The 20391-nt window shown below is 41.8% G+C and overlaps 1 protein-coding gene across 1 annotated transcript; it reads right to left on the reverse strand.

Annotated features, from left to right (window-relative positions):
• Positions 1 to 363: 363 nt before the first annotated feature.
• On the reverse strand, positions 364 to 18923 carry NAT10 (N-acetyltransferase 10). The gene is made up of 28 exons (XM_008498320.2): positions 18672 to 18923; positions 17393 to 17484; positions 16542 to 16713; positions 16127 to 16249; positions 15812 to 15873; positions 14969 to 15083; positions 14562 to 14669; positions 14067 to 14200; positions 13673 to 13766; positions 13219 to 13317; positions 12533 to 12669; positions 11857 to 11981; positions 11428 to 11578; positions 10887 to 10983; positions 10014 to 10130; positions 9786 to 9887; positions 9610 to 9684; positions 8878 to 8994; positions 8573 to 8706; positions 8304 to 8352; positions 7587 to 7680; positions 7383 to 7493; positions 6178 to 6350; positions 5575 to 5694; positions 4506 to 4604; positions 4031 to 4104; positions 2036 to 2119; positions 364 to 888 (listed from the first exon to the last, which is right to left on the reverse strand). Exons 1-28 carry the CDS (start codon positions 18777 to 18779, stop codon positions 795 to 797), a joined length of 3060 nt encoding a protein of 1019 aa, XP_008496542.2. The 5' UTR covers positions 18780 to 18923; the 3' UTR covers positions 364 to 794.
• Between the last annotated feature and the right edge of the window lie 1468 nt (positions 18924 to 20391).

Here is a 20391-nt window from a genome sequence, read left to right on the forward strand (position 1 = left end):
AGGGAGACAAAATGGCCAAAGCAGCTTCCCCAGCACCTTTTGAGCTAACTCTGCTTCAGAAGTAGGAAATGTAACTTGCTGAGCTATGGGAATGCTGAGACCTTGTAAGCAAGTGTGAATGCAAAAGAGCTGCTTTTATTACAGCTGCTTGAGGAGCACAGTCAGTAAGGACTATGGGCTGCTTTCCAAAAGAGAAATGTTCATTGTATCCCCTGAACTCCTGAGAGCAAGGACCACATCAGGAGGCTGAATGGACAACACAGTGCCCACTGAACAGCCAGCCCCAAATAACAAGCCACTTGTCATTCACACCAAAAACTCCCTCAAGCTACACAGGAGTGGTAGGACTGCTGAGCCAGTAGCTGCAGATACCAGCATGTGCTGCAATGCTAAAAGGTAGTCACATTTCTATCCTTTGTTGTCCAAACTCTTTTTTTTTTTTTTTTTTTTTTTAATAAAGACACCAACCATTAAGATGTGGGAAATTTTACAGATTGATCTTCGAATGGAAAGTCTGTAGCTCCTAAAGCACCCTCAGAATATCCCGGTGTGTTGCCCAGTGCTTGCTCAAGCTCTGCAGTCACACTTCATAAAAAGTCCTCATAGACAGTCTCCTGGCAGTGTCACTGTACTTCCCAGAATACAAACACTTTAAAAATGACTCTAAGACTTTTCCTTCCCTCCACCTCTTTCCTCCCTCCCCCCCCAAATAAAGTCTTTTGATTTAAAAGAACAGTACTTCTTATGTACAGACCCATCACTTCTTAATTCGAGTTCACTGATTGGCTTTTAAGTCATTTCTTCCACTTCTTCTGCCTCACATCTTTAGTCTTCTTAAATTTCTTCTGTTGCTTGGGTCCTTTTGCTGTTTCTAATTTTCTCTTCTCACTGGCAAACAGGAACAAAATATCTGTTAAAAATACCATATCTCCCCATGCAGCTGGGAAATTTGTTATAAAAGGGGAGGTGAGGGTCTACATAGAAATGTGGTTGTGAGACTTCCAGTTTCTTGGGGCATTTAAACTGGTGCTAAAGGACAGCACAAACAAGAGTATGACCTAGATTTTCCAGTTGTCTTCAGATTTTCTGACTAATTTGAATCCCACAAGATCTTGATTTTTGGCTCTTGCTGTTGCTTTTCAAGACTGCAAGTTATGTGTCCTAAAGGAAATTCCTATAGAGCACCTGGAAGTTAAGTACCTAGAAAAAAACCTCACTGCTGACAGTATTCAATTTTGTTCCTGCACTAGATGCAGATTAGAGCAAACGTGACAGAGCCCAAATCTTTATAAAGCACTGACAAGACTCTCTCATTCCTGTCAGGCTTCTGAAAACTCACAGCTTCCAGCATTCATGAAACAGAACATGAATATACAAAAGGTGAAAATAGAGATCACATAATTACTTCAGCTGTCAGGCACCCCAGGAAGGGGAAATAAGCAAGTGGGCAAGTCTCAACTATAAATCCCCAAGGAAAAGATGAGGAAAGACTCCATGCTGGGCAAGGTAAAAGAAAAAAGATGGATGAAAAGGAACTGCAGAAACACAGACTCAATATTTTGCAGGCTCAAGCTCACATTTGAAAGAATTTTTCTTCCCTGACTTTGCATTTTCTCCAATGGGATTTTCACAGGCTCCCACCCAGGGTTAGCTCCCAATGCAAATGGGACACATCTGAGGAATGAGTTCTTTACAAGTGACCCAAGGGAGACAAAGTACCAAGGTCTGTGTGACCAGGACCAGGACTTAACCATGTTAAGAGAAAAAAGGCTCAATAAACAACTGAGTTACACAAAGAGAGGACTAAAGAGCAGCAGGGAATTCTCAGCAGCAGTCTTGCCATTAGAGGAACCAATGAGTAGAGCTCTCAGGTTCTCCCACTCTGATTTCTCCAGGAAAACTGAGAATCTATCAAGGACACTACTTCCAGTTCATCAGTGTTTAACCCTTCAGCTTCACTCTTTTGAAAAATATTGTAATTAAGCCAGAAAGAAAGACCAGAGACCCCTCTGAGGAGTATTTAAACTTCCTTAACCTTTTCAAACTGACGATGGAAGCGTTCTGTCCTGCTTTGCTCAGCACCTCATTCCATTCTTCATCATCACCCCGGATAATATATCTAAGTGAAAAAAAAAAGTAAAGGAAAATCCAAGTAAAATTGCTAGCAGAAAGCAAAAACACAGAAGGTGATAATATTGTTAGGCACACACTCTGCTACAAACACTGCAACAGCACCCAACCACAGCAAAATTTGGAAATATGGACAGCACTAGACTGGCAAAGGGATACAATGGTTCATCACGACTCTGTCAGCAGGCTCAGTCCAAACTAGGTCAACAGCAACCAACAATTGTCTCCATCCAAAGCTGGTCAGTGCTGAATGAAGTTCTCTCAGGAGACCCTATTGTAAACATCACAGAACTGTTCTGTGAAAGCCTCTCACGAGACAAGCAGAGTGCTGAGCAGAGTAAGTCTGTTATGAAAGCAAAAAATAAGGCCACAAAGGTTATACTTCCCATAGCAGTGCTGGGCACTTCTCCTCTGTCAACTAGATTTTTTTAAAAGATAGACCCTCAACCACTGCAGCTTTAAACCTGACAACCATAACCAGATCTATATTCTCTACACAGATTATTTTATAAAAGCTTGTGGTGGTAAACAAAGAGGATGCAAAAAGCAATGGCTTGTAATAGAACATAGCTCAATTAGCAGCTGCTTTTGGACCAGCAGTAAGCTTGAATGCTACAGCTTTTCCTACACCAGTCTGGGAAAAACTGAAGAACTGCAGCTTTCTTTTGAAAAAAGAAATTAAGACAATTGCTATTCAAATAAGCTCATGTTTTGTGCCCTTGTCTGGGTGTTCAAATGCCCTGGAAATTGCATACAAATTTAACTGGTTGCAGAGTAGTTGCTCTCCACCTCAAGTTCTTTGAGCTCTACAATAGATCAGTCTTTGTTCATACAAGGCTGAACAATACTGGGCAAAATCCTTTCAAATCAAACAGCTCTGGCTCTTCCATTAGTTTTCTATAACCTGTATTGAAAAGTGTCCAAATTAGATATTTATTTCTCTCTCCTCATGGAGGAGAACAGAAATTTATTCTGAGTGAAAAAAAAAGGCAATGTGGTCAAAGATGACAAACAGGCATGTAACACTATCAATGGTTTACACTGAATTAAAACTTCTAAAAATTCTTAGTATATTGGTTTCCTAACATGACCAACTTGCACTTCTAATCCCATCCATTTTTGTCCTTCCTTCATACACAATAACCAAAGATTCAGAGAAGCTTTCATCCCTTTTCTCAGATTAACACAGATTAATCTAGAACCCAAACAACTTTTTTACAATGTCAGTACAGTGAACAGAATTTATAAGACAGAAAGTGGGAGGAAGAGAGAGAAGGGAGAGAATCAGTGGCCTGATGTAACTCCTGTTGGTCCACAAAAAGAGACACCTGCTGACACTTCAAGTAAATTGCTGGTTCAGCAGCTCAGTATCCTACACTTTGTCCAGCTTTACAGCAGTTAAAAGGCATCCACACACACTGCAGTTGGTAAAAGCAGCTCTGGTTGGTTTTTTTCTGTTGGTTTGGGGTTTGTTTGGATGTTGGGTTGTTTTGGGGTAAAGAAGAGAGTATTAAAAATTAGCTAGGTACTATTTTCACTTGAGTTCCACTCCAACTAGCTGGACAGCAGACAAGAGGACCAGGTATCCTGATTTAAGGAAACCAGTGACTCTAGCTAGAAGCAGGAAACTGTAAAATTAGGAACAGTCCACAGCCAGCCAGCTTGCTTTATTACTCCATATTACAGAACTCACATAATACCCATGCTGTACACAGCCAGGTTCAAGACTGACACACAGTAAGAGCTACTGCCATGATTAATTTTACCATTTAAGTGGCCAAAGAGATGAGATGTAAATGAAGAATATGCTCCAGAGGCACTGGGGCAGAGCTGAGAATTGAACCTGATGTCAGATACCAGAGGAAAACTGCAACTGAGACTCATAGAGAGAAATCCTTACTGTGTAAGGTCCATTTCCTTCAGTTTCCCCACTTCTTGCTTGTGTTTTTCCTGGAATTCCTTTGCAGCTTCTTCCTACAACAGCACAACAGATGCATTGAGTTCTAAGTGCAACAGTGACCATGTAATGCAAGGAAAACACCTTTCCCACTGAAAGAGAAGTACAACCCCTAAAACAAACACCAGACAATCCTGAAAAGCTTCTCTGTTTTATATAATTGCATTGTTATTTGTATAAATACACCTGCAATATATAACTCCAAGAAGATCTCAGTACATTCAGAGAAAAATCTATCTTGCAGATGAACAAAGCACAACTACAAGCATGTAAAAGCTGTCAGGTTTTAATTGGCATAAAGTGACAAACCTGACATGGAATTCTTTCCAGCCAAGAATATTTAGATTACAAGGCTTCTACACCCAAGGGAACTCCATGAATTGTTTACATATGTATGAAGAAGAAAGTTGATAATTACCAAATCGTCATTTAAAGATTTCAGTGTTGGCTCCATGACAATGTCCTTTGTTGCCACCATCTGCTCCTCCACAGCTTTTTCCTGGACTGTGTTGAACAACTGTAAATTAAATAAGCCAACACTTGTAAGACTTGCTGATGTTTCTTCTAGATTACTGCTTAAGTAAATAAGTTTTTAATTTTTTACTTAAATAAGTAAAAAATCCTGTCTGTCCCCAAGAAACCCTTCTAATCTTGCAAACATTAGCAGGCAGTTGTTCATTTCTGATGCATGCATTCCATCATACTGAAAGAAAAAGCTCAAGGCTGCTTCCTGAAGGCATAATTACATACAGTTTGTATAAAAATGATGCAACTAACACCAGTCATCACTCAGTATCATTTATAAATGCAGAGAACCAGTAGTTTACAACATAGTTTATTAATACAGCATCATTTGATTACCATTTGCAGCAAAAAGATGTGTATTTATCTTTTTATGTGTTATTTTCTTTGATATAATTTATAAGGGTGTTATGTTGAGCAAATCACCTCTCCAATGAACAACCTATGGCAGACTGCAGCAGCTTTGCTACTGTATCCCAAACTTTGAGAATCAGAGGCCCCAGACACAGCAAGCAATTGCAAGCACTTGGCAGTATCCTTGCCATCACATTACTCACTTTATCACAAACATCAGAGGAAAAGGAAACCAGATCCAAAATTTTCCAATTATTTCACTGGAGATCAAGTCTACCTCTAAATGACATTGGAAAAAGTTTCTTTGGAAGAAAAGTTGAGATTCCACCAAAGCAGTGGCTCAGGCTCAGCTGGGAACATGGGTTGTGTTGCTTAGTGTTTTGGTCAGGACATTTCATAATTTAAACACATCTCACAAGCACTATTGTTTGGGAGAAGAGTATATGAACTATTGCCATAAATACCTGGTTTTTTCCAGCTTACAAAGAAGCTCACAGGCAACTATTTGGGACATGATAAAGATGCTCAGTTCTGATTCAGCTTTTAGTGCTCAGTGTGGGAATTACCCTCTGGACAAGACAACCAACACAGAGCTTGTCAGGTGCTGTTACCTGGACAACTTTGCGGATGATTCTGTTGAAGAGGCCCATCAGCTGACTGCTGGGCAGCTCTAACTCCTTTTCCAGCTGGTCCAGAGATTTATGCTGCAGGCCAATTCCTAGAAACAGTGCCTGAGGAAATGACAAACATTTCAGTTATAGGGACTTTTAAAGCACGTACACAATACCCTCCACACACCCTACACGAGGTTTATCTGGTATGAGCTGAAGCTTTGCTCAGAAATGAGGACATTTCAATTGTTCTGCTGATGGCAGGTGCCACTCCATACTGGGTACAGATGAATACTTTTCTCATCAAGTACAGTTCAAGAGCAAGAAGATACTGAGGGGTTTTGAATCCACATTTCATATTATAAATACATGGAGTGCTTCACTGAATAAACAACAGAATACAATCCCTACAAATCTTATTCACAGCAAACACTACAGGTGGAAGAACACTACAAGCAGGAAGAATCATGAAGAGGACTGCAAAAGGAGCAATTAGCTGAAGTAAAGACTTTTTTTCTTTTAAAGATGACATAAACAGGAAACTATTCCAAATGTATCTATAATGAGAGGTGAAGCATGGCTTGTTCCCACAGGGATACATACCGACTGTGCAGCAGAGAGAGAGATATCCCCCATCTGGTTGAGAAAAAACATCCTGGCAATGGTAGGTACCATGTCCATGATGAGGTGATAGTCCACCATGTTACGGGAGTACATCTCTAACCTCTTCAGGTCATATGGGATGAAAACTGATTCCAGTTCAGCACGGCTGATGGCTGATGGATAGAGCAGAAAGACAATGCCAAGGCTGCTCTTCAGAGCTATCCAGGATGTCAGCACTTCAGCAGTTCCTTTTCAAATCACTGAGTCCTGGCCAGCAGCTACCCCACAGGTTCACTTCAGAATTCAACTCACTGCTACTCAGACTGGCTTGGTTACTCAAAGTCTTTTCAGACAGACAGACATCCACATGAAGAACATTGCAACTGTCAAAACAGACTCCTGTGTCAACTCAAAGATGACAGAGAGTGAAAACAGTGAGGGCTGAGAAACACAGTTTGCCCAGTTTTAAACTGCCTTACACTGGTTTTGCTGTTGAAGAGCTTTGTTCCCTTGTAGCTGCAATCAAAACTCTTTCACCAAGACAGACACTAAATACCCACAAGACACAGATTACCCAGCTCTCTCAAGAGGATTCTCTTCTGTCAGGCATACTGAGAAAACAGCAATTTGCTTTTAAGCCAGAAGTGACTGCTGGAACTGTCTTGTCTGATTTCTTTTTTATACTCCCTGTGTGTTTCCCACAGCCAAAGGCTGGGCTGTGCCCAACAACATGCAGTTAAACAAATGCCTCTCTCTTAGAAAGACATAAGATTCCAATTTCCAAATTTCTATTGACAATTCTTCCTAAGATCCTGAGCAAGCTGCTCTGCCTACTGACCCCTGATGTTCCAGGCTTCCCATTTAACTCCATACTGGATTTGGAAGGTGTTTTGTCATGCATTTAGCTGTTAGAGTCAAGAGCCTTCTAATTTTGGGTTACTTAAATCTTTGATGATAAAAAGCAAGAAAAAAACTAATAAAACCACACCAAAAAAACCATCACTACCTGTTTTCAGTGGCAGAAAATATCCTCTTAACTTTTACTGAGAAATATATGCATTTTTTTCTGGATAACTGAACAGAAAATGGTAACTCACAGCAATTCAGGGCACTTCAGATCATGTAATGTATTTGAGAACTCTGATCAACATAAACATAGACTTTAAATTGCAACCTAAGTGAAAGGGGGGAGCCAGGGTACTCACGTGGCTGTGGTGGCTGTTTGATATTTTTGTTCTGTAGAATATTCAATGCCAAAGAGGGAGAGAATGTGCTGAACTGGTAGGAAAGCAGAGAAAGGAAACGTCTCCTAAAATCTACAGGACAAGATGATAAAATAAATTATTCCTGTGGACTTCTGGAATGAAGATCCCAGAAAATTCTTCTAGGGTTGGCAAAATTGAAGTTACCTTTCCAGAAGGCAGTAAGCCAAGGCTCCTGTTCAGTCTCCTCTTCATTCAGCATCTTCAGCATGATGCAGGAATGCTCACCTGTCAGGTCGTTCTAAGAAATAAAATACATTCCCCATCATCCCCATGAATCTCAGCTGAAGAAGGCAAAGATCTTCTAAATCAACACCAACAGCTCATGTATCAATCACTCCTGATCACCACTACCTACTGTAAAACCTACGAACTTCCAGAATTTGGTAAATCCCAGATTTTTGCTTCTTGAGGTAACCAGCAGTCACCAGCACTGCAAATTCCAGCTACAGCTCAAGAGCCAGAAAAGCAAAAGAAAAATTACACAAGACAAACAAATGATTCTCTCCAGAAGTACTACAAGTCCTAGTGCTCTCTTCTGTAAACACCTTGAAAAACAATAGCAGGCAGCTCAAGGGCCACTTGCATATTTTACCAGTGATCACATTAAGAACCCTCAACAGCTGCACCTTTAATCTGATTTTGAAGTGTAAGCTACTTAAAAAACCACATCCACAACCCTAAAACTACTCTTTTAGATAACTATGGGCCCTAAGGAAAAAAAAAAACAACAAACAGAAAATAAATCCCAAATGCAGCCTCATAAAACTTCCCTGCCCACATGACATCTCTCAGAAGCTATTGGAAAGATGTCCAGTGATTTCCATAGGCCTGGATTTCATTCAGAAAATGTACACTACTTACTGGTGTCTGCCTCAGGTAGACTGGCACAAATCCAGCACGTTTCCAAAACCTGGGGAAAAGGAAAAGAGAAACTTGGCTTTAGAAACCAAGTGAAACCAAGTGTGGAGATAAAGAGAATGTCCAAGGGCTAAAATATCTATGTCTATATCTCTAGCCAACTCTATCTATACATTATCTATAGATTTTTGAGAATATATATTACAAAATATATCTTTTATCTAGTTGTATTTTTGCACTGGATGTAACTAGCAAGGAGAATAATGTCTTACTTGAGTAACCTTGGTGTCAGGCCATAAGATACCCCTAGATAGTCCAGGTTTTCAGCTTGTCTCTCACTCAGTTTGAGAAGTAAAGGAGGCAAATCCTTCCGAGGTTTCACAACCTCTTCTAGTAAACTAACAGTCTGAAAAAGAAAGTAGAAATGGGTTAGTAGCATTTCTCACAGAAATCTGCAAATTAAGTATCTTAATCTCTATAATAAATAAACATGAGTATTTCTTCCTGAATGAGGAAAATTACTATCAAGACTTACTGTGAAAAACAGAGAATGCAAAACATGTACTGAGCTCCATACCTCACTGCTTACAGTTGTAATTTCTTGGGGCTTTTGAATTGTTTTTTCTTCCAAACTTGGGAATTTGCCTTCATAGTACATCTGTAGTAAAGTCAGAGCTCTGCTGCCATAACCCATCTGTGAAATAGGAACAACACACTGTAAGTAAAAAAGATTTATCTAGTTTTTTAGATAGAGCAACAAAAATCTCCCCTTACAAATTAACAATCATCAGTGCAGAGATCACTCAGTCACTGCAAAAACTCATTTTCTGTGCTACATAGCAGCTCCATGGACAGGACACTACAGAGTGTCCAAAATCCCAGTAAGAGCCCAGTTGGTAGTTGAGGAGTGTGTAATAATTCTTGGTGTTTAGCTCTGACACAGAACATGCCAAAAGCCAACATGAGCATTTGGAAATCTCATAAAAAATATCACTGGATCCTTATTGTTTACTGCAGCCTGGGGTGTTGGCATGCTACAGTGCTGCCACGATGTACTGAGAGGACAATGACAGGAGCACTGGTTTGCCACCCAGCCTGAGGAGAGCAGTGTCTCCCAGCCTGCTGTGGCATCTGACCATTTCTTAGTGGCTGACCTAAATCTGTTACTACCTCTGGCTCAGACCCAAGCTTAAAATGCTAAAAACTGGAGCAACTGAAATGTTCTCTTGTTCTTCAGCTCTGCCTGTGCAGCCATTCTCATGGCACCACTGCTGACTCCTCACAATAACTGGGTTCCAAAATACTTTACCCCCTGATAATCCGGATGAACCGCAATACGAACAACACGCCCTCCAGAAAGGCTCCCAAAGTCTGGATCTTGGAACTGCAAAAGAGACAAAAGTCAATTTAAAGAACTCAGATGAGTACTCTAAGAAATATCACTGAAATTTATCCTGGGTTTTGGGACACAGCTGAATTATTCACCTGCTCTGAAATGGTCCAAGGAATAAGATCACCTGAAGCTTTTTTTCCCCTAGAAAGGCTGTTCATGATAGACTGGCGAGAGATCTCTCCCTCCAAGCACACCTGGCAGAGAAGGTAAAAGAAGAGTCATGGAGAAAAAGTGTTTTCTCCTACAGTCACTCTACTACAGCAGAATCAAACACATGCTGCTCCACTGAACAGTTCGCTAGGTGTGTGCTGCTCTCTTACCTGCACAACAGCAAGGACTTCTGGTAATGAATTCTGGGTAGGTGGAACAGGTGGCAAAAGGCAAAAAAGATGATGGGCAGGTGCATCAGATAGCATCTGGAGATCATTGGGTGAGTTCTGGAGGATAAAGACAGCCAGAAAGTTGAAGAATTAGAAGAACTTGAAAGTCTGGTGTAATGCTAGTAGGTGACCTCTAAGCAAGACTCCATCTTCTGAATTTAGGGTTATTAAGAAACTTGGGAACAGTACAATACTGATGGATGAAGAAGCCTGTAGGCCAGCTCATGGCTTTTACACTACCAGACAGCATCTGTTTTTCACAAATGAAACCTCTTGCTCTAATATGCATGGCACTGAGCATTCTATTTTTATATAGCTACTTATGTCTTAGTCTACCAAAACTTAAATATCTTTCTAAATGTCAGATTTTTACTGTACTTCAGTAATTATGGACTTCACCACTTACATTTACAAGTCACCCATGGTCTTCAACCTTGAGATGAATGATTACTCCTTCAGAAGTGCAATGGAGCTACTCTTTTGGCTAACTTAAGGCTACAAGCATACAGTAAAGAGAACTGCAAAAGAGGTTCATCACTGAAACTACTTTGAAATGACTGTAGGCTCATCTAGAATTTAGTCTCCAGAATTTCTCAAGATAAAAATATTCCAGGTATCTCTAAACCCAGCATATTCAGTCAAGATGAAGGCAGAGGTCTTCTCAGAGAAGGAAGAATACCCACCTGTATGCAACAAGAAGCAACTGAAGCTGTTCAGAAAACCTCAATGAGGACAATTCTGCTGTCCTACCAAGCACTGGTCTTTCCACAAAATTCCCACCTGAAATTTTGACAGAAGTAGCACAAGCTTTACCTTGTAGTGTGAAGCCACATAAAGGGCCATCAGTCTCTGCAGAAAAACTTCTGATGCTTTGTGGTAACAAAAAAGTGTGTCTCTATTGACGTAGTATCTAAACAGAGGAGTTAAGGAAACAATTTCCTTGGAAACCAGAAAAAAAGTTCCTTGTTGGTTTAGAACTAATACTGTTGGGCTACAAACTAGCTTGTGCTCTTATGACTTTACAGCTCAGTGTACTGGAATAGTTGACTTTGGTCAGTGTTCACAGCTTTCACACCCTTCAGCTGCAAAGCTAAACCTGTTGACAAAGGTATTCAACCCTTCCTTAGGATTGTCCCTGAAGTAAAGCTGGAGTCTGGTAGTGTCCTGGTAACACACACCACTGGTCTTGTAAAATAGTGGTAAGAGCTTAAATCCAGAATTATGGTCTTAATAAAAGATCAAGTGCTGAGGTTATCACATTAGCTGCAGAACCCATTAGTAATCAGTTTGGAAAAGGCTCCTTCACCTGAAAGCAATATATTTTGATCAGAGTACAACATCTGGGTAAGGATACAGGTCACAAGTCTCAGGCAGTGGGCAGCCAGAGATAATTCTAGTGATGTTGAGACAGTCCAAACACAGGAGATCATTCAGCCACTTTTCAACTGGGTCACCAGGGGCATATCTGATTGATTCATGGAGGGAGACTTCATGCAACGTACGAGCTGCAAATAGCGGGGAAGAACATCTCCTGTTGGAAGTTACAGCTAGCAAAGAATCCAGTAGGACCAGTGTCTTTTGAAGACCTCCCATGAGATTATAAAATCATTACTTGCATAGCTTTCATCCCTTAAAAACCTCTACATCTGAAAATCATGAGGAAAAAACAGTTTCTTTACTTTCCCATACCACTACCCTCCTACAGCTGGAGGACACAGGGGATACCCACAGTCAGCACCAGAGATGAAGGTTAGACACCACAGAGCAGAGCACAGTGCAGTACCTGAGGCAAGTTTTGCTGTAGCTGTAGATTTGTTCTCTGCTGTCATGGAGACTTGGGATTGTGCACTCTGTTGACGGAGCTGCTGAATGAGCTTCAGAGACAGTGACCGACCAGTGCCCTCATACCTGAAAAGCAGAAAACCAAAGTCTGCAGCAAATAACCAAATATCAGCCCTTAGCCATGGGAAAGCTCCAGAACAGAATTAGGTTGCCATCCAGAGCTATGTGCTCTTCTCAGGCTTTTGAGGGTCTCAACCATCTGTGAGAATCACTGCCTTCTGATGTTGTTGAGCATGCAGGACATGGCAGCCCAACCTGTCACTTTCTTAGACATATTTCCTCAATTTTTCCTCCATATTCCTCCTTCCTTCTACATTGGAAAGAAGATGATATTGTGTCCTTCATGCAGACTGCAGAACCCTGTTTATACATTTGCTCCTTGCAGCAGAACACAAAAGGTGCAAGTCAAACACTTAATAAATCCACAGTGGAACCAAACAAAAAAGAGCAAGTTCAAGTACTGACTCCTGGTTATTCCAGGGAGAGTTCCATGACAGATCAAGAATTATCATGATGTAATAGTGTGGAATTAAAACTTTTGTACTGTAGATAAGAAATAGTCCACCAGCACTTGCACAACTGATTTCCCAGGCAGAGAGTTGCTGCTGAAGCCTTACCCATTGATTGTAGAGGCCATGAAAACCAGATAAGGCCCCAGCAGGTTTTTCACCAGGGGCAGAGGGATGGCAGCAGCTTCATCAATCACAACAAGTTCAGCTTGCCCCAGTTTCACAGAATCAGCAGGGTGTATGTACTGCAAGGAATGAGACAATACTGTCAGTTCAACAAAAGCTTGTCTGGAAATGAACGAAATGTCAGAGTTGGCAAAGCTGGAGCCCTGAAAAAACTTTTTGTTGTCCTTGTTCTCCAAGACCATCAAGCCAGAGACTGAGACATGAAAACAGTCAGGAGAGGGTTCATGTTATCCCCACAAGGACTGGATCACACGTTTTGTTTTGCACATTTCCACACAAATTTATCTGCAGAGACTGATATAGAGAAAGGAAATCTATTCACTAGAAATATATGCTCTTCCTTCACTGTTTCTTTCACTTGCCTTTGCTTTTGTCTCAAGAAGAAACTCACATGCAATTACCAAGGGAGCTTTGTAATATGCAAGTTACTCAGAAAGAAATAAGATATTTTATGAAAGAGTCACCAGAAAAAAGTGTCTGCTTTAAAGTAAAATCAATCAGGACAGTAACAAATTCCACTAAATAAAGATGCTTCAAATCAAAACAATTGCAGCATTGGTAAGGCCAACAAAAAGCATAAAGGGAAGAGTGCAAAAGAAGCTCCTGACCTGAATGGTCTGTCTGTGCTCCTTGAACACATTCACTCTGACAACAGCCTTGTTAAACTCTGGATTTAAAGACTGAACAATTTCATAGTCCAGGTGTTCCTGAAAAAAAAACATTGTTCAACAGCAAGCACAAGCCAAGATCTAAAAAAATTTTGTTATAATCATCAAAATATGCTTGCTAACAATACATTTTTATTTCAGATTCTAGTTAAAAGTTCTTAAAAGCTTAAGAGGTCTGAGAAATGACAAATTATTTACTTACGTTAAAAACTACTTCACAAAGAAACTGATTTTCCCAACTTAAAAACAGAGAACAAATTATGATTCATTTTTGCAGCACAATGTTAAAAAGGCTGGTAGTCAATACATGTAAACAAAAATCACAGATGAGATACAAAATCCCTCCTAACCAGGAATTCTGTTAAAGTATTGTAAAACACCCTGCCCTCCTTACCTCATACTGCAGGGCATCAAAGCCTTTAAATATGAACTCAAAAAGAGTGTGAAGGTTATCAGGACTTGGAGATGTTACAAAGATATTGGAGTAACTGCAAAGAAAAGTAAACCAAGAGTTTAAGACTTTTTCTAACAAATTTTATATATACATACTAAGAATACTAAGAAGAATGTTTTCTTTATAGAAGGGGTTGATTTTACCTATGAACCAAAATACAACAGATTCATTTAGGCACTTATCTCACTCTTTTATGCACAATTATTTTGATTTTTAAAGACTGAGGTTTTCTTATTATTATAAACCTTGACCTTTGGTGTGTGTGGTATGTGTTTTTTTTTTAAACTCATGGATACAAATAAAGTCTGGGAGATGGGGAGGATGGATCACTCACCCAAAAGCTACTGCTCCAGCAATAGCCAGTCCCAAAGCAGCAGATTTACCACGTCCCCTGGCTGCTGTCAATGCCACAGTGCTCCGCAGAGTCTTCTCAGAAATGGCTTCAATGAATTTCAGAACTGCTTTTGCCTGGTGGTTAAAAGAAAATAGAAAACAAAAATCAATTTGTGCTTAAATTGCTCCCAGACTTCTCACGAGTATGTCTGCTTTGCTAAAACAGGAAGAGAAAGACAAGATGGGAAAGCCAAACATTAAAACTCAGACCAAAGACAGTGCAAGAAGTGGTAATCCTGGTCCACTGAGTTTTTGACATTACTCAGGTTGAAGCACAGATCAGCAATCAGTAAAGCAATTTTTTTTCCTAATATCCAATTTAAACCTCCCTTGGTGCAACTTGAGATGAGACACACGTGCAAGATGAAATGCAAACATCAATACCTAAGGTGGCCTGTCAAGGACTGAGTACCTCACACTTAAACATCACACCAACCTGATCCAGAGTTTTACAGCCATCCACCAAAACTCCTACAGGCTGTGTGTCCTGCAAGCTCTCCTTCAGTTCTTTCAGCTCCAAGTCCTGTGGCCGAAGGCTGTCTTCCTGTAAGCACAGGATTTACCACAATGGGATTAGTAAAGGACACTTTGGGACAATCATACCTTGGAGATGTCTTCCAGTACCTTTTATTAGGCAGAGAAAGCTGTGACAGAAAAAAAATAAAAGGAAAGACAGCTTTTCATGCTACAATTTTTGCAGAACTTTCTGCTTTCTTTCCATGAGACCATTACTTGACATAAATCAGAATGAAAGAAAAGCTTCCTCTTTTACAAACTTCAAAATCCTGTGGCCAACTCAGATCAATTCCTCCCAAGGAAAAGCAGCTGACATTGCTTACTGACCTGGGACTGTGGTGGAACTGGTGTGATGTTTGCAACATGACTGGAGATGGGCAAAATATTCAGCTGATCATCGATGACCATGCAGTTCTTGCAGGAGGCCAGAGACAGAATGAACCTGAGCAGTCAAACAAAGGCAGCTCCATAAAAACATCAGCAACACAAATGGATTTTGGTAGTTAATATAAACTCTTTTCTAAACCCAGATACAGTATTTACAGCCACAGCTGCTTGTAGCTGAACTATGGCATGTTACAGATGGCAATGTGCCTCCTACCATAAAATCAGGATGATCTACAGAAAACAGACTTAACAGGATTTCTCCAAAGAAAAATGCCAAATAAAGACAATCTCCCAAGAGAGAATTTAAACAGGAGGCAGGGACATGGAAGTGTAAGATTTGAATACACAGCAATTATGATGAGCACTGAACCTCAAAGACTGCAGTCAGTGCTGGCTTATTAATCCTTTTAATTTCTGACATCACATCACCACCAGCACACTAAAGAATAAATCCTGCAAACTGCCCATGCCTAGAGCCAGGGCTCAGTCACTCAGTAAGAACTGCTTATTCTATACCACAAAAGCAAAGAAAACACTTTTACAAGACACTTGTAAAACCACACAGACTACAGCACACCGAGAAATTCTGTACATAATTTTTGCCAAAATTTTGTATTTAATTCTTGCAACCATCAAATGTATTCATTTCCAAAACAGTTCATGGAAACTGCATGGAATTCCATTGCAAACCTAATGCTTTCCTAGTATGAGCACACCACATTGTCCCAGATGCTTTTCTTGGAACAAAAGAAGTGAAGATCCTTCACACACTTAGTAACTTACCTCTCGTTAAACCGTCCTACAACATCCTGGTGAGCCTCTGTTCTGTACCGAGAGTGAACATCCTGAAACAAGAAAAAGTAAATCTGGAGAATGGAAAGCAGTAACAGTAACAGTGACACTGACAAGATTGTTACTCATGGGACAATCCAACTTTTCTTTTTTTTTTTTAGACTCTCCCTTTCCATCAAAACCACATCCCAGACAGGATTCTGTTTTTCTATTTGTTGTGAAATATCCACGTTTTCCAAATCCTTGTTAAAAAATGTACATTTCCCATCAATATTTTCCACAATTTTCTTACTTATTCAAACGTACCATGGTCATGGTATAGAGCTGCTTCAGTGAGTTCATAGTTCTCAGGAGAATCACCACAATTCCACCCCCTTCTACTGTTTCAACAGTTCTAGCCAGCAGGTTTGGAGTCAAGGCTTCAAAATCCTAGGAAATAAATAAAACTTTAAAGTTGCCTAGAACTCATCATTACAACACCTACTAAAAGAAAAAAACCTAAAAACATTACTTCCAAAAGCTTACTTTGCACTTGACATTTGCATTAGTGTCCCATTAAAATTCTACCATTCTATCTCACCCTCAGAAAACTTGTAAAACATCCCTAAGCCCTTACATCATTGAAGCAACAGAAGCAACAAACATTGTTCCTGCAGCATTGAAACTGAAAGAATAGACACTCCTAAAATGTCCTTTTTAATTCAGAAGTTTAACTCCTTACCTGAAGAACACACATGCCAAAAGTGTTACCAAGAATCTTATGAGTTTCATTGTAATAGCAGTAGCGAATATTTGTAGCTGCAATAAATAACTCAAAAGGATCATCATCCCTTATGTTCAAAGTCCCACTTTTAATCTTCTTCTGTAGCTGCCTCATCCTCTTCTTCCGGTGGCTGAAGAACAAAATTATACATAAGTTTTCTTGGAAAAAGTTTTTTCTTGGAAATGCACTTCTGTGCATTCAGGCTTACGTTACAAGTTGTAGCTGGAAGTCAGACTCAGCCTCCAAGGAAAAAAATTTTGGACCACAACAGCTGCTTTTACAATATGTTCCCATGTGCCCTGAGCCCAGTGGGGTGGGTATCACACAGAACCAGCTGGTTCTGAAACTATTTGGTTGGAATTATGCAGTTTCAGGCAACATTTCCTTCCCGACTTTGTGTGCCATCTGTCAGTACACACACAAATCTGAGAATTTTAAACACTTCTTCAAAATGAAGCAATTATAATGCTTAATCTGCATTCAGTCCTAAATATTTCTAAGGCTAAATTTCTAAGGAATGAAAAGTTTTGGCCTTTTGAAGCTAAAAAGGTGTGAGAAAGACTGGTCCAGAACAACAGATTTAATGTTAGAGCTACAGAAAGAAACCAGAAGCACCCAGTGCTCGTGTCAACTGTATTATGGAAACCAAACTTCAGTTCTGGAAAACCAACCTTCCTGTAGCTCCTCCAAGAACTAATCCTGTATCTCTTTACAACTGAATCGTGACACCTACACTCAGCAGGTCAGTGACAGAGCTTTTCCTTCACAGAGAGCAGCAACCACAGCAGAAGACACAAGTGGTATCTTACCTGCTAAAGCCCAGCTCCTTTTTGTAACACCATAGCACAGAGGGTCTGGCCTTTACAGTTGCTTTAGACAACATGTGATGAAGTATAACCACCTGCCAAAACACAGAAACCTTGCTGAACAGCCATACTCACAATGTTAAAGAGCAAAATGCTTTTCTATACTGGATTTTACAGCTGTCTTCTACCAAGCATCCATGTGCAAAACAGAGGGATCCCTTGACATGTGAATGTTTTACTCCTTTTCACACAGCTTTGTGAGTCTATGACTTCTCCAGGGCTGCATGACATTGAAGACACCTTATTACATCTATCATTTCCTCAGCACTCCTCTTTGGCAGAGCTGCTAGCAATTGCACAAAGTCAAGGTGATTATTTTTTGCTAAATACAGTTCCTGGTATTTGTCACTTAGTATAGATTAACACAACGTATTTCAGACTTCTTCTGCCATTTACAGAGATTTCATTTTCAACTTTAATTCTTCAGTGGGTCTGTCAGCCCATCTCACTCCTGTGGAGCCTCTTCATTCAGTCAGCCCACTCACATGCTGCTTTGGAATCCAGCTCATCAGGATGTGCAGAATTGACCCATCCACTTTCAAAGTTAGTTAATGACAACTTTATTCTACTGCCACCCGATCAGCTCATTATTTCCCAAGTGTTTGGGTTTTTTTTTTTTATTTGAGTAACTACCTTGTCTTACTTCCCTTAGAAACTGCAGCTAACAGAATTGACTTATCCTAAAACACTACAGCCTTGCAGTGCTGTTCTCCCTTTCCACTCAAAAACCTCAAGTCTGGAGTCTCTGAAGAGAAACGAGTTTAGTGGTTAATTTATTTCACAAAACGTTACCAGGCAGGTCCAGTCCGAGTGGGGATGCTGGTACCTAACACACCGCTCGAGAGCAAAACCCTGACACAACACCACTGACAGGAAAAAAACATCACGCTACTCAGAAAACTAAACATATCTTGCCTCGGTTAAAAAAAAATGACTCCTGTTTGCCTGTACTCGCTTTTATTCAACGTTCAGCAGCTTCTGACACAGGAGATGCTGAGGGACGAAGTCTCCCCAGCCCCCCCTGGCGCCTCCGCGCCGCCTCACAGACGCCATCGCTCTGCCTCATCCCCGCCGGGCTTTAACTCCGCATTTACTGAGTAACAAACCGGTACCGGGGGAATTACAGACCCGGTACCGGCTTCGAAGACTCTGTCCAAGATCAGCACTTCCCCTCCCGCCCCGCAAACGGGGTGAGCTGCCTCCGCCCGCCGAGATACGCTACCTGATCCTTGCCGCGGTCACCGACAACCACGAAGAGGGCCCGCTGCCGCTCCGCTACCCCGTTCTCGATCAGCACCCGAATGCGGTTATCCACTTTCCGGCGCTGCATGGCTGCAGGGGTGCTCGGACCTTCCCCTCACCGCCCTTTCCCCCGTCCTGTCCCGTCCCGTCCCGCCCGGTGCCGTCTCCTCAGGCAGCAGCCACCTTCCCGCCGGCTCGCGACAACCCGCGTGCGTGAGGCATGAGGCGGGCGGGAGGGCGGGGCACGCGCGCGCCGCTCGCCGATGGAGGGCCCCGAGGCTGCCGGCGCCGTTCGCCTGCGCTGCGGATGGGTGCGTATATATATAAATTATTTTATTTTAATCTTTATAAAGGTATTTTTCCACACGGTAAAGCTGCAGAGGGATTAAGGAAACAGACACAGATCAGAGTCTCGACGGTGCGTTTATTAAAGGCGCCGGTTTGGCCGTGTGAATCCTCCCCCCCGACATGGCTGCCCCTGACTGGAAAGGGCACCCAGGGGATCGCTGCTCCTCACAGGGATCACTGCTTCCCACAGGGATCGCTGCTCCTCACAGGGATCTCTGCTTCCCTCAGGGATCGCTGCTCCTCACAGGGATCGCTGCTCCTCACAGGGATCGCTGCTCCTCACAGGATCGCTGCTTCCCTCAGGGATCGCTGCTCCTCACAGGGATCTCTGCTTCCCTCAGGGATCGCTGCTCCTCACAGGGATCGCTGCTCCTCACAGGGATCGCTGCTCCTCACAGGATCGCTGCTTCCCTCAGGGATCGCTGCTTCCCTCAGGGATCGCTGCTCCTCACAGGGATCGCTGCTTCCCTCAGGGATCGCTGCTTCCCTCAGGGATCGCTGCTCCTCACAGGGATCGCTGCTCCTCACAGGGATCGCTGCTCCTCACAGGGATCGCTGCTTCCCTCAGGGATCGCTGCTCCTCACAGGGATCTCTGCTTCCCTCAGGGATCGCTGCTCCTCACAGGGATCTCTGCTCCTCACAGGGATCGCTGCTCCTCACAGGGATCGCTGCTCCTCACAGGGATCGCTGCTCCTCACAGGATCGCTGCTTCCCTCAGGGATCGCTGCTTCCCTCAGGGATCGCTGCTCCTCACAGGGATCGCTCTCTCCCTCCCAGGACCTGGTTCAGGGAGTAACTGCACCCCGTTTGAGGAGAAAGTGGAAGGAAACGGCATCTTGGTCCTGACTGAGGTAACAGCGAGATAGAGAATGTGGCACCAGCTGAACCAAGGCCTCGTCTGAGATTGTCACTGTAAGAAAGTAAAGAGAAATAGAAGGTAACTGCTTAAATAACAAGGCGTCTCCATCTGGAAGTTTTGGAAGCTACTTTTTAAAATTACCTTTATATCCTCAATTGCATATGACATGTGCCACCACCACTTAGCACCTGGAAAACACCTGGAGTCCTAGGATGGACTTGGAGAGTCCTAGAATGGGCTTGGAATCCTAGTATTTATAGGGAAAAAAAAAATCTAAGATGTTCATGACCTCCAAGGCCATCCTGGCTCTCAAAAACCCAGAGACAGAGTAGTCCAAAACTTCCACATCTGTTCCATTTGTTTAATTCACTGACTTTCATCTGACTGCAAAAAGAGGCTAAACCAAACTTCAATGGCAACATTGGTGGTTACTTTTTTAAAATTATTGTCCTAAAAGAAACTTGCTTGCAAACCCCAGCCCTGTTGGAGTAA

Source organism: Calypte anna, chromosome 5 (genome assembly GCF_003957555.1).
Source record: "Calypte anna isolate BGI_N300 chromosome 5, bCalAnn1_v1.p, whole genome shotgun sequence".
NCBI classification, from domain to species: domain Eukaryota; kingdom Metazoa; phylum Chordata; class Aves; order Apodiformes; family Trochilidae; genus Calypte; species Calypte anna.

Coding starts and splice junctions, on each gene's coding strand:
- NAT10 (XM_008498320.2), bottom strand. CDS start 18,779: ATGCAGCGCCGGAAAGTGGATAACCGCATTCGGGTGCTGATCGAGAAC. Junction 12,670..13,218: donor AGCACAGACAGACCATTCAG/GTCAGGAGCTTC, acceptor CATTCCTTGCAG/TACATACACCCTGCTGATTC. Junction 8,995..9,609: donor TTCATCCGGATTATCAGGGG/GTAAAGTATTTT, acceptor CCTATTTCACAG/ATGGGTTATGGCAGCAGAGC.